This window comes from Setaria italica, unplaced genomic scaffold (genome assembly GCF_000263155.2).
Source record: "Setaria italica strain Yugu1 unplaced genomic scaffold, Setaria_italica_v2.0 scaffold_29, whole genome shotgun sequence".
Classification (NCBI taxonomy): Eukaryota; Viridiplantae; Streptophyta; class Magnoliopsida; order Poales; family Poaceae; genus Setaria; species Setaria italica.
In genome coordinates this window covers 15189-28733 of record NW_014576750.1, presented here as the reverse complement: position 1 = coordinate 28733, position 13545 = coordinate 15189, and the positions used below count along the sequence as shown (strand labels likewise).

At 42.4% G+C, this 13545-nt stretch overlaps 3 protein-coding genes across 5 annotated transcripts in view; all 3 read left to right on the top strand.

Annotated features, from left to right (window-relative positions):
* The first annotated feature begins 2005 nt into the window (after positions 1 to 2005).
* On the top strand, positions 2006 to 4659 carry LOC101774885. Its single transcript, XM_004987298.3, has 5 exons — positions 2006 to 2047; positions 2121 to 2248; positions 3273 to 3414; positions 3664 to 3902; positions 3985 to 4659. The coding sequence occupies exons 2-5, from the start codon at positions 2168 to 2170 to the stop codon at positions 4396 to 4398; spliced, it is 876 nt and encodes a 291-aa protein (XP_004987355.1). The 5' UTR covers positions 2006 to 2047; positions 2121 to 2167; the 3' UTR covers positions 4399 to 4659.
* Positions 4660 to 4920: 261 nt separating this feature from the next.
* Positions 4921 to 12222, top strand: LOC101775554. Of its 3 annotated transcripts, none has more exons than XM_004987300.3 (15): positions 4921 to 5074; positions 5204 to 5728; positions 7517 to 7599; positions 8180 to 8850; positions 8959 to 9260; positions 9338 to 9572; positions 9646 to 9723; positions 9819 to 9944; positions 10098 to 10192; positions 10274 to 10346; positions 10422 to 10828; positions 10926 to 11097; positions 11172 to 11261; positions 11391 to 11687; positions 11785 to 12222. In XM_004987300.3, the coding sequence occupies exons 4-15, from the start codon at positions 8188 to 8190 to the stop codon at positions 11899 to 11901; spliced, it is 2655 nt and encodes an 884-aa protein (XP_004987357.1). In that variant the 5' UTR covers positions 4921 to 5074; positions 5204 to 5728; positions 7517 to 7599; positions 8180 to 8187; the 3' UTR covers positions 11902 to 12222. The 3 variants fall into 3 exon arrangements, with proteins under 3 accessions (XP_004987357.1, XP_022679384.1, XP_014660095.1); XM_022823649.1 differs by having other exon boundaries at positions 4924 to 5074; positions 10929 to 11097; XM_014804609.2 differs by lacking the exon at positions 4921 to 5074 and adding an exon at positions 5100 to 5115.
* Positions 12223 to 12671: 449 nt separating this feature from the next.
* Positions 12672 to 13545, top strand: part of LOC101776772 — a 2403-nt gene continuing 1529 nt past the window's right edge. Inside the window, exon 1 of the mRNA XM_004987303.3 lies at positions 12672 to 12826. The gene's annotated coding sequence lies outside the window, so the exon portion shown is untranslated. The remainder of the gene's footprint in view (positions 12827 to 13545) is intronic.

Below are 13545 nucleotides of genomic sequence, written 5' to 3'. Positions count from 1 at the left end.
TTTAAATTTTGAAATAAATTCATAGTTCCAAAATAAGGTCGTTACAATAATCATTGCACTAATTCCATGTTAGGGCAATTGATGTTAGGATATTTGATATGGAATGGTGTGAAAATTGCCACATGGCAACACCACAATGATCATGAGGACCTATAAGTAGAGGTGCTTGCCCCTGATTCGATTTGAACTACTTATCACAAATATGAAATGAAAGTACATTGAAGTCCAAAATAATAATAAATTACATGATCCAAAAATTTAAAATTTTGAAATAAATTCATAGTTCCAAAATAAGGTCGCACTAATTCCATGTTAGGGCAATTGATGTAGCCATTGTTTTGTCGAAAATGCAGCTCAGTGCCAACTGCAAATCACTTGCTATTGTCTCGAGGTCCCTTCAAAACAAGATATGAAAGTTATCATGGAGAATAAGAAACGCGATACTGTTAGAATAAAAAGGTTGATCAGAAAAAGGGTTTTGTCCAATTCTAGTGATTCAACACCTTTTGAATTTGTTTGCCATAAACCATGTAAACAAGATTCAAATTGTCTTAAATCATGTGACATACCCTTGTAGTCCCCCTTAAATGGTTGTATTGCCCAACAGCAAGTTGTATATCACACGCAAGTTGTATATCACACGAAATGTTACCGTCCCTCACTATTTGTGTTTTTCCTTGGCAAGTCAACTTAGCAGGTAATGCACCTTGCACTATTTGTGTGATTGTCCAAGCTGGAATCGACTTGATTACAGCAGGAGCCGGAAGTGAAAATGGTACAAACATTGCCAGCTGATTTGCTAATTCCTTGCTTAACATGGTTCTGGAAGACATAGCTTTCATAGCTACCAGACTGTCATTGCCTAGCTGGAGATTAACCTGACCACTGTGGGAACTAATCAATTGTTTTTCCACACTGAAAAGCTCCAAGGCTTCAGCTTTTGCAGCAAGTGACTGTGGATAATATATATGTACACAATCGCCATCAAAGTCAGCTGAAAAGGGACTACACATGAGAGGATTGATTTTGACCGTATGGTCATCATGTACATATGCATAAAAGGCCTGGAGGGAATGCTTGTGAGTACTGGGTGGTCTATTAAGAAAAACCACATCCCCATCAACTATCCTCCTGCTGATTGTTTGACCAACTTTGAGTGTGGTATGCCCTTTCGATCCTACAGTGATGGCATAGGTATCTTTACCATCTCTGTAGGTCAAACAAAGGCCTTTGTCAACCACCTCTTGCAGCCTGTTAATATTGATGTCAGTTACTTGTTCCTCAAAAGTAATCCTTTTTGCCACTTCAGACGGAAGCCCTATGACATCCACGCCAATGTACGGATCTCCAGTAAGAACACTGCGTGATGAGAAACCTGACCCTTTGCTGATAAATAAAGTCCTCATTTTTTCTAGCCATTGTTTTGTCGACAATGCAGCTGTATCAGTGCCAACTGCAAATCGCTTGCTATTGTCTTGAGGTCCCATTAAATTATGATTACATAAAAATAATAAAATATATAAAAATAAAATTATAGTTTTTTTTAGGGGAAGCAAAGGCTGCGGACGCCGCCCGATCGGGCTATAGGCCCAGGGTCTAGGGAGCAGGGGGCAGGGCGAGTAAGGCCCCGTTTGGTAGGGCTTCTCAAAGTGCTTCTCCACCGGCTTTTGATGAAGCCCTACCAAAGGGTCAATTTCAAAACGGCTTCACCACCAAAGCCGTGGAGAAGCCGCAAAACGGCTTACACTAGAGAGGAGAAGCCGAAAAAAGTGGCTTCACCGGCTTCTCCTCTCTCTTCAAGCATTAAGTGATCTAAAATTACATATATTGCCATTGCGAAGCCGTTTTACCGAACGTTTTGCAAAACGGCTTCAGCTTCACTAAAAAAGCCACTCCACCGAAGAAGCCGAAGCCGAAGCCGTTTTATGAGAAGCCGAAGCTCTACCGAACGGGGCCTAAATCCCTCTCCCCTTCCCAACCACCCGTGACCTCCCAGGCCTCTCATTTCCTCTCCTTTTCCTCTGTCTGCTACACGCAAAGCGTGCAGGTAGCTCTGCGCTCCCCTCTCCCCGTAGTCCGGCGAGGCCCTCTGCTCAGCCATGCTGCTGATTCCAATGCAGGTCAAATCGATACTCTCTCCTACCCTCTGGCCACCGGATTAATTTCAATGGGGAGGGAAATGCACATTGAACGGCGACGCAGTGCCCGGCTTCGGCTTGCTGCTGCCGCTGTTCGTGCTCCTGGACAGGTATGTTTTCTTCGCCGGATCTGCTCCTGGACAGTAGATTTGCTGCTGCCGCTGGGCGGGTAGATTTGCATTGCATTGGGTCGGGGTGTACGTCCCGCCGCCGTTGCTGACGCCGGTGGTGTCGAGTGTTTGCTTGAGGTCGGCGTGCGGGGACGGGGTGGCGAACCAGTCCCCGACGAGGAGGGTGAAGTCGCCCGCCGGCGGCGGGTAGGGCACGGGGATGGCGGGGCGCTGGTAGACGTTGAGCGCGCCGAACCCCCCCGCGGCGCGGTGGAGCACGGTGGAAGTAGAAGAAGGAGCCGATCTGATCCTTGGTTTGGAAGTGGTAGGTGTAGTTTTACGCAGTCCATCTGATTCTTGAGCCCGTTGATCAGGATGCCCTGCGGATGGAGATGGAGGCAGAGTGAGTGCATGAAAAAATGGTACATGAAAAAAAAAATCAAGAATCTTTTCACCTTGATAAGGACAGAAAGATCATAGTTAATGGAAGCTATCTGAGAGAGATTCTGCACATCACAGAAAAAAATTAGGAAAGGCTAGGATCAGTTTATAATACAACTATACATGACACTGACATCTTGTGTTCTTTCAATAAAACTCCATATGGGCAACACCTCCTGTCCTCCAAAAAAATCATATAACAATGCTGATTTTGCTACCTCAATCTGAATTTGCTGCATCCTCAATTTTACAAACCATTGTATAAGCCATAAAATATGTGGATCCAAATCACTTTTGTTGGATGGTTCTTTTTTCCATCATAGTTCTGAATTTGTTGTGAGTCAAAACAATGTTAATTGTAGACATAAAAATATCGAATAGCTATCTTTTCAGTGCTCCTTTCAGTTAAGTTTCAGTGTTCATTTCAGTTAAGTACTAAGTTTCAATGCTTGTTTCAGCTAAGTTTCAGTGCTCATTTCAGTTAAGTACTAAGTTTCAATGCTCGTTTCAGCTAAGTTTCAGTGCTCATTTCAGCTAAGTTTCTGAGTGTGCTCGCTTCAATTCTTGGTTTGTTCCCTTTTAGATTGATAACGAGTCCTCTTGCTCGTCTCCGGCCGACGGGACGCCCAGATCTCCGGCCGACGATACGCGCACATCTCCGGACGAGGAATCGCCCTGTTCTCACTCTTCAACCTGCAGATCTTCTTCCATCCTGTGTCGCTTGGGTACGTCTCGGTCTTCACCCGGTTGTATCATGTGCTAAGAATTGGCAATATCAACGTTGATTTGCTTCTGAAATTTTAAAACACTGATGACCTCACTTATAATGGTGACAGTCTTACTACTTGATGTTGTGCACTAGTAGTCTGGTAGCACCACTTATTGTTGTATCATGTGCTAAGAATTGGCAATATCAACGTTGATTTGCTTCTGAAATTTTAAAACACTGATGACCTCACTTATAATGGTGACAGATTCTGGACAGCAGCCCCATCCCAGGAACATGGATGATTCTAAGGATGCCGAACTCCTTAGGATTCTTGGATATGCGAGGATACATCAAAAACAAATAATCTCTAGATGGTATCAAGAAGATGCGGTGCTGGAACGTATATTGAAGACTCCGGCTATAGATTCGATGTTCCCAGGCATTGATCTGGCAATGCTAAAACAACGGATTCAGGAATTTGAGAAGATGGTCATAGATTACTATGTAAGTAAGCAGTGAAATCCATATCATAGTCCGAAACTTATTTTAATCCTAGGGCCCTTCCCTACTGACCTTTTTTTTTCAGGAGGGTAAACTAACAACTATGCCCAATCAGGATCTTATGCTTTTTGTGTTCAGCAATATCATGCATGCCTATGAGCAGATCCCCGAGACTCCACTAAATTCTGGGAAAAGAGCTACCCTTGTTTCGGAAGAACTGGAAGCACCTTCCACTAAAAGAGCACGTTCAGAGAGTGTTGATATGGTTATGTATCTGAGACATCCAGACGCCGCATCAAAGCTTTTAAGCAGTGGCTTTAGTTTGGAAGATTGTACTTCAAGAGCTCAGCGATTATTTAAAGATGACAATCACATGCTATATTCTGCTCTCACTCTTTTGAGGCAAAATATAGAAATTCGTCAGTCATTCATGACTTTAGAAGAAAGTTATGCACGTGGTTATATTGAGTATGAGCTGAAGGATTCTGGTATGCTGTGAACTGGTGAAACATTGCTGGTCCTGTGGTTCTAGTGAAACATTGCTGGTCCTATGTCTGTTGATGAAACATTGTTGGTCCTGTCTCATCTTTGTAGGCACCTGTAGTGTTGGAGTATCACCTGCAGTGTTGGAGGGTCATCTTTGTAGGCACCTGCAGTGTTGGAGGGCAATGGAGAACTGTCAGTGTGTGAACCTTTTTTAATCTTTTTAAGGACTTGATGAATTGAAGGGCTTATGAGTTGTTGTTTGAAGCCTAATGAACTTGTAGTACTTTGTAGTGTTTAATGAACGACCCCTCCGCGAACATAGAAATTCCATCTCATCTAAAAATCTATAGTTTTTTTTATAAAACTAGTTAATATGCATGTGCAACACGCACTGCGTATAAAAGTGCATACTGATGCTTCCTATTATCCTTAATTTCATCAGTTAAATGTTCTAAACATCATGGCACTCCATCGTACCCTTTTCAAATGTATAGAGTATTACTATGTTCATTTCTATTACAAGGAATGCGACTAGCGGTTGCAAAGGCTGCAGCCTCCATAACTGGACCATTCGTGGGCTTGGGTGCTGCGCTGTCGATACACGGGGGGACAAAACAACACCGGCGTAGTAGTTTTTTTTTCTTTCCCCGTCGCCACCTCTCGCGCAGTGCGCTCCATCCTCTCGCAAGGTAAGCCATGTCCTCTCGCAGGGTGAGCCATGGCGGCTTGGGTTTGACCTCTACCCTCTCCTCCTCGTGCTTTTCGCATCTCTGCTACCTCCGTTTAAAGGCCATATGTGCTTTTCGTCTTCCTCGCAGAGCGCCGCTTCGGAGCCTAGGGTTTGAGCATCGTCAGTCGGAGCCACAGCGGTCGAGGAGACATGAAGGCGAGGCGGGGGCTCCTCGGCGGCGAGGCAGGGCGGTCGCCGGGGTTGGAGGCGGCGGCCCGCCGTCGCGCCCAGCGTCACCGGGCAGGATCGCAGGCGGCGGCCTGGGCAGCTTCGGGAGGCGAGGCGGGCGCTCCTCGGCGGCGAGGCAGGGCGGTCGCCGGAGTTGGATAAGGCAGCCACTGAATGGGCTGAAAGATTTTGGCCCATGTGCCACCCATGGGCCAGGCCCAGTGCGACTCGGTGCCCAGTGCGAATCGGTGCCCAGTGCGAATCGGTGCACTGTTTTAGTGGTGGAGAGTGGCGAATCGGTGCCCAGTGCGAATTGGTACCCTAGATTTTAAACTCGGTGCGCTCCCCCGACGCCGCCGAGCTCTCCTACTCGAAGGCCACCTCTCCCCCGACGCCGGCGAGCTCTCCTACTCGAAGGCCACCTCTCCGGTCGCCGCCTTCTCTTGTGAGTACCCCTATCGTTAAGCTTTGTTTAGGGTTTAGGGTTTACTTTCCCTTTCTCGATTTCCCATTGCTATCGTTAAGCTTTGTTTAGATTAGGGCCGTCAGATTTTTAGGGTTTAGGGTTTACTTTCCCTTTCTCGATTTCCCATTGCTATCGTTAAGCTTTGTTTAGATTAGGGCCGTCAGATTTTTAGGCCCTGTTCAAAGCTTTAAATGAGGCCTCAATCAAAATTCCAAAATATAGTCAAAATATTTTCTAGGCTCTTTCTTTTGGTGGCTTGCTGGTAGCATATGAAATTTGGGCCAAATGTTACTACCCCTTTTTGCTGCATGCAAGTAGAAATCCGTGGATCAGTGATGTACAGTGTGTGCCTGCCGCCTTCCCTTCTTATCTGGTCTTTTTTATTTTCCTTTCCCTCCTAAAAAATTAAAAGCCATAAATAGAAGGTGTTACTGTTTTACTTCTGTTAACTTCAATTTAAAGATTGTAGTGAATCATTGGAATAGTAAATTGAAACAAGGCACAACTCTCTTGTAAATTTGTTGAAATATATACAAAGTGGAGATGTAATGTATTTGCATTCCAAACATATTGCCTTTTCTTTCAATGATCATTTTACTAGTCTTGCCTGAAATCAAGCAAACAAAGAGTTGAATGCCATAGCATTAATGCAAAACTGTAAACTAAATTCTTCCCAAACAAACTGCAAAGTTCCACTAGTGAACATGTTGTAAATAATGCTTTGCTTTGTAAAACCCATAATACCCATGTCATGGTTCTGGAGCAGGTAAGCCCAACAGCTGGCCCATTAAGGCCCACAGTACTGCACACACAGACTGTAGGACACATGAACAGTAGAAGGGTTCTGTAACAGTAGCCCACCCTCCTAGAGCTGTTACTTGCCCATTATGTTTAGCAGAATTAGATTATGTAGTCCAGAGTCTTCCAATAGGTTCTTAGGGTAACGATTAAGGAAAGCTTGTGATCATATTTCATTGTTAATTAGTTCAAATAGCTATGGTCATTTAGATGGTTATAGGCGTTTTGCATGCATTATGATGACATAGCATTGGTTAAAAAATCCATGTATTATGAACATTATCCAGCAACCAGCACCAAGAAATTTCATTTATTATGTCATAAAGCAACCTGTATAAATGAGGATGTGAGACCTTCATACTCAACCAACTGTTCTGTTTCTACAAAATTTGCTGTGGCGCCTTCAAGATTCGCACCCCTTCTCCACATTCTTGTTCCTGCAATGAGCGCATTACAATTTAGAGGTATCATTGTGTTCTATAAGTCACTCATGTTTCAAGAAGTGTCAGAAAAAACAAAAACAAAAAAATGTGCTGACTGGTCTATCCTTCAAGGATAATTGCGCTGACTGAAAACGTGCAGGAGTTAAGGACACTGGACACCAGCTTCCTGACCATGTTTGTCCTCCAATTATAGAAAACAATGGGAATGCATAGCAACTTTTTGAAACATTTCCTTTTAATTTGGATATATATGATAGAAAAGTACAGAGCCCACATTATGCATGCAAATGCCATTAGGCAAAGTAGACTCGTTCCTTTTAAGATGCTTGTATACATGACATACTACTTAGGCGCTCTAAAAAATTATTTTATGGTGGACCATCCTAACCTACAATCCTAGCTACGCCACTGCTTAGGGAATATTTTTTACTTTAGGTTTTTGTTTCCTGCTCCTTTTGTTTAGTTCTTGTTGGACCCTTTTTGTTCCTTAATTGAGATTTGATTCAATTGTATTGGACCTTTGCAGGCTGCTGCTTTGTGATCTGCCCATCAAGGGAGGAGGCTGACAAGGCTGTGACTGCATACCACAACAAGCGCACACTACCTGGGGTATGTAACCCTGTTTGTATTTTTCCTGGAATCTTGGGTACAGTGTAGTAAGTACTAAGTTGAAACTGATCCCTCTGTAAGTTTCTTCCTAATAGTCGACCAACACCCTACCTTGCCCAAAGCCATTAGATTTTGACATGAAATAGTTGATGCATGTCATCTTAATATATATGTCATCTTAATGTATATATGTACTAATAAAAATGTTAAAAGGAAAAGTAACTTCGATTAAGAATGATGCCAAGGAACCATAAAAATGAAGTAGAAGTACCCTTTAAGTACATTTCATCATGAATCTGAAACCACTTATAAATTACAGAATACATGATTCTTGTTGAGTTATTTTACGCAAACATCTACACTTGCTAGTCCAAATTCCTTGAATTTTAACACCATCTTTCATCTGTTACTTACTATGGCATCAACCAGCTGTAATGTTTTCACATCACTTTTGTCCTTCAGTCAATCGACCTTCGACCATTAGATTTTGACATGAAATAGTTGATGCATGCATGAAATACCTTGTCTAGTATCTTGTTGCTTAATAACTGTTCTGATGAACTGTTTATGTGTTCATCAGAAAGCACAATGGGAGTAGACAGAAAAGTAAAATGTTCTCTAAAGGCAGTTGCCCAAGCAGTAGGATTCTTGGGTGATGAAGCAACCCGTATCTTGAAAGATGACCTCAAGTTTCATAACATGATGGGGCTGGATCTGGATAGCTTGAAAAGGCGTGACATTGTGGAAATTATATATAATAGAACAGAAGTGGTAGATGGCACAATTGTGACACATATAAGCAATGAGCAAAGGATTGTGGTCACAGTTAAGAGGATTGAGGAAATATTAGGCCTTCCATGCGGAATTGAGGGAGAGGAAGTGATTTTGCCAAAATCTGCACACAAACAAGTTCTTGATTTGTTCTTGCAGTATCCTGATACCCTCAATAAGGACGTCCCTTCGAAGCCCAATTTTAAAAATTCGCTAATTGGTGCCAAGAATTTGATCAATTTGATGAAGAAGGTTCCTGACTCAAAAGACAAAGTTAGGTGCTTTTTGATGGTCCTACTGAACCGGGTGTTGATTCCGGCAAGTGGGTTTCATCTGAATGAAAGGCAGGCTGCATTAGCTTGGGACCTTGAATGTGTAGCCAAGACTGATTGGTGCAAGGTGGTATTCGATGACTTGTCAGATTGCATAGTGAACAAGCATAGGGACACGAATTTTTCTGGTTGTTCACTTGTTCTACTGGTAAGCAGCTTCAACTCCTCCTTTGTGTAGAGTAAATATGGAACTTACAGTTTTTCTCTGTCCTTTGTGTAGAGTAAATATGGAACTTACAGTTTTTCTCTGTGACAGATTGCTGTCTTCGAGGCCGTAGTGCCATCTCACTGTCCAAAGACAAAACCATCTATCATTGGTTACAACAAGAAAACGTTGAAAACACTTCTTGATCTAATTAAAGGAATGGTGAAAGAATGTGGCACTGATGAAGAGGATAAAATGGGGCAAAATGGGTCTTTCCCAGACTATGAAGAGGATATTCACATAATTATGAAGAATATGGCTGATCATCTTAATGATGTGAAACATATGTTGCCAGAAGAACAACAGGAATCAATTGAATCCACCCTGGAAGCTTTTGATGCACTCACAATGAGGTAAACATGAAGCGGTATTGCTGCAATAGTTTTCAAATCAATTCCATTTTTCCTAACCCAATGTTTCATCTTTTCAGAATTTGGCCGCTGGATCTTTGGGATCCATTTTACAAAGCCAATGTTTTAGAAGTGGACAATGACAGCGATGGTAGCCATATCATGGTACAGATAGGTGACCATATGGTTACCAAAACTACATTTAGAGAAAGCTTGAAGCCAGATGGCTGGATGAGCTCATTTGTGATGGATGCGCAATGTGAAATCTGGCGCTCACAATGGCCGGACAAGATCATTCTTACTAATTACGCTTCTGTAAGTTCCAACTTCTCTTATCATACTTGTAACTTTTACATAATACATATTCACCATCTCATGAATTTTATAGAAAGAATTGCTGGATCAAAACGGTACAAAATCCCTGGACAAGGAGCTTAATGAAGAAAATGTAAACAACGCTAAACAGGTTTTGCTCTTTTCTATTATATTTTTATTTGATTTAGTTGATTCTGTCAATGGAGGTCCCTGAAACCCTGAATTTGACAAGTTTTTTTTTCCTAGATATTTGTGCCCGTAAATGCAGAAAGAGTGCACTGGATATTGGTTGTAATGGACTTTGATAAACACAAAGTGCAAATCCTAGACTCCTTTGCTTCAGAGACTTATCTTGTCCCTGCTTATAAAGTGGTATGTTATTCCTTCATTCCTGAGCTTCATGTTTACTCCTTTTTAGGGAAATAGCAAAGATGAAAGCTTGCTAGTTATATAATATATATATTACAGTTTTAACTATTTATTTACTTGTTACTGCCGTGTAATGGCATCAATGCATTTATGCAGGCATCACAGCTGGAGTTGTATTTAATGACCAAATTCAACCTGCATACTGGCTATCCTAAGGAGAGGGACTTGAAGTTGGAAAAACAGAAAAACATGTAATTTTTCCTTCCTTAAAGATAACTTAGACATTGAGTTCTTTGCTGCATGTTTACTCATGCTTTGCATTGTTGTTGTAGAAATGACTGTGGGTTTCATGTCCTCTTATACATTCAGCGCTATGGGCGCAGTGACATGTATAAAATTGATACGGTTAGTAACATGCTTGTTAAGTAACAGTGTGATTTGTTTTCATTTTACAAAATATACTTGTGCCTTTAAATGCAGGAGCAAATTTTATGTTACCGTAAGCAGCTTGCTTATGAGCTCAAGCGCGAATCCAATGACCATCCTTCCACATCAACCTTGAACCTTGATGATTCACCCCTACATGTGTATTCAGCAAGACCCCCACCAGGAAGATCAACAACCTCCCCATCTGTGTCAGGAAGCTTAAGTGCAACAGAATCTGACCCTTTGGGCGCTAAGAAGCAGTCTGCTGAGGAAGAGGGCACTTCGAGCAATAGATTGGTGCCTAATGAGAAGGAAGAGGGCGCTGCAGCGCACACTAAAAGAAAAAGAAGAAGGACTGACAAGGCTGTTGGAACACCAGTTGTGTCACAACGCCCAGACACTGGAGCTGCTGCACAGGAGTTATGCAATCTTCTCTTAAAAGCTGACCCTAACAGTGAAAGGTATGCTTTGAAGACTTATTTTGTTTCTTTATGTAAGCATGTCAATCTGTACTTTCTATAGTAACTAATATCATTTCTAAATTGGAAAAAATGACAGCAGCAATCTGATCTCATTTCCCTCACTGAAGATGACAATAAAGGAAGGTGTTACCTTCTTGAGAGATGGCTCGGCCACCATCGAGATGCTCAGAGAAACAATTAAAATCATCGGTTGTTTCGAAGCCAAAAATCCTAATAGATACAAGATAATTGTTGGTCCTATGGATATGGTAAGTTTTCTACTCTGTAGCATAATGATTTTGCTCTGCTTTGCACTCATGTAGTTGTTTTACCATGAGTGCAGTCCACCTTGGACGACACTGGCAGCGAGGCCTTCAAGGATGCAGTGAAGACCCAAATGGTGGTGCCCAGCATTCCACAGTATTGTAAAATGGTAAAATTACTGACTCGTAACCTTAGAGTTTGAATCCCCATGTGCTTTTGTATCACTTTTTGTGACATTTGCAGATTAATTCAAATTCCCATGTGGTATTTTATCTTGCTGCAAAAATACCATTTGCAGGTATTCCTCCCTGTCAAAAAAGGTAGCAACTGGTTAGTCTATTGCATTAATGGTGTCTGTAAAAGGATAGACTACCTGATCTGCAGCTCAAATGAGGAACCGATGGCTGCTACTGAATTGTGTAAACCACTCTTGAAGGAAGTAGACTTCCATGGTAGAAAAATATTTGGCTTTATGGACTGGTCATCTGCAGTGGTTCCTTTGGAGAAGAAAATCTCTTCAAGTGATACTGGCTTATTAGCCATGTATTTTATGGAGAAGTACAATGGAAAACAGTTCAGTCTGGAAGACATAGAGGTTAGTGTATCACCTTTTTTTTAACCTGCTGATCAATGGATTATTGCTACTGATCAATGGATTATTTTTCATAATCTCTTTATTATTTTATTTACAGACCTGGTCAGAAAGCTACAGGAAATCTCTTCTCTATCTGCTCTTCAGTCAGCATGTAAACTCCCCCAGCAAGAAGCTTAAGGCGCTCGAGCAGATGACAAAGAAGATGAAAAAATAAGTGGCGGACAATCACTTATTGAGCCACCTATGCATATCACTTATAGTAGCCCCTGAGCAAGAACATTATTCATGTATGTGTTTGATGTAAGAACAACGCCACTAGGAGAAGATGCTTCTCCATGCCACTATTGTTTTTTTTCTTATTGAACTCAGTAGTTTTCTGTATGAACTTCCGTTTATCAGATACCTAGAATCACCTTGCTCCAGTTCATAAGCACTGGGAAATACTGCCCATCCAGATTGAAGCAGTAACTCATTATGCTTCTTGGCCACCTCAATGTCAAATGTTTCACCATCTGGCACTTTCAGCTTGATTCTTTCAGATATCTGACCTCCAACATTCTTTGCAAACATTTTAGGCATGATATGCATGAATAAAAAAGTTATAACTTTTTGTTTGCTTAAGAAAACAGTGCAACATATCCTCACTACTTGTGTTTTTGCTCGGCGGTTATGGTTTAATCTCCTAGCCTCCCTGGAGCGCAAGTCTTTAAAAAGATTAAAAACAATAGTTCCAGCAGGTAGCATCCAACATCACAGAAGTCTTCATATCCATCTCCATGAACCAGCAGTCCCAGCAGAACCTGAAGATGTATAACGCAACAACTTAGAAACTGCACACTGCATAGGTAATGTACATTATTTGAAATTAAGCACACATGAAGAGCTAAGACCCAAACACAACTATCAAAATGAAGAGAAAGCATCTAAAGAATCCAAGGCACGGCCACCACCGCGACGGCAACGGCGACGGTGAAGGCTCGCTCTCCGACGTCCACGGTCTGCGAAGGGCGAGGGTGTCCGCGGCTCCGCGCAGCTGGGGGTGCAGGAGGAGACGGCGAGGCACGGCCACCACCGCGACGGCAACGGCGACGGTGAAGGCTCGCTGTCCGACGTCCACGGTCTGCGCGGCCTTCTCTCCGGTAAAAGGCCACCTCCTTCCCCTTTCCTCCACCGCATCCTTCCCTCTAGGGTTTGGTTCTTGGGATTGGGGGATTGCAAGATCCATTTCCTGTGCGTTTGCTCCCTCGAGTCGGAGGCGACTCTGCACAATCTGTTGTTGGCTTGTTGCCGACTGGGCCGTGCAGACAGGTGTTGGTGAGCGCATGGGCGGAGGTGGAGATGGGGGATTGTGCGATCTCCTCCAAGTTCTTTTCGGTAGGGGGATTTTACTTCATATATAAACAATGTATGTTTCACAGCGGATCGAGCGCCATATGCATTTGAGAGCTTGATTAACGGATAATCTTTGTTAATTGAGTTGAAGTTTTCACATCTGAGATTGGACTATGCGTATAGAGGTGCTCAGGGAATGCAAATCCATTTGTTTACCAGGGTATACAGTCACGCAGTACCCAGATATCTAAGAGTTGTTGCATGAAATCCATTTGTTGACCAGGGTATACAATCATTCAGTACCATAGATATCTGAGAGTTGTTACATCAAATGCACTCCGATATCATTCCTCTGACTCTACAGTCAAGTTTTCTTTGGGAGTGAGTGCCATGTTAGTGCAACTAAAATTAGTCCTGGCCATCTGCCTCAATGATACATCTATTAGTTAATATATCTTGCTCTGCATTTATTTATATGTAGTAGTCCGGGCATGATGTTATATGATACAAAATGTGATGATAACCA

Excerpts from the sequence above, each read along its gene's own strand:
- LOC101775554 (XM_004987300.3), top strand. The coding sequence starts at position 8,188 with ATGGGAGTAGACAGAAAAGTAAAATGTTCTCTAAAGGCAGTTGCCCAA. Across the intron at positions 8,851-8,958 it reads GTTGTTCACTTGTTCTACTG|ATTGCTGTCTTCGAGGCCGT; the intron begins GTAAGCAGCTTC and ends TCTCTGTGACAG. Across the intron at positions 10,829-10,925 it reads GCTGACCCTAACAGTGAAAG|CAGCAATCTGATCTCATTTC; the intron begins GTATGCTTTGAA and ends AAAAAATGACAG.
- LOC101774885 (XM_004987298.3), top strand. The coding sequence starts at position 2,168 with ATGGGGAGGGAAATGCACATTGAACGGCGACGCAGTGCCCGGCTTCGG. Across the intron at positions 2,249-3,272 it reads CTGTTCGTGCTCCTGGACAG|ATTGATAACGAGTCCTCTTG; the intron begins GTATGTTTTCTT and ends GTTCCCTTTTAG. Across the intron at positions 3,415-3,663 it reads TTCCATCCTGTGTCGCTTGG|ATTCTGGACAGCAGCCCCAT; the intron begins GTACGTCTCGGT and ends TAATGGTGACAG.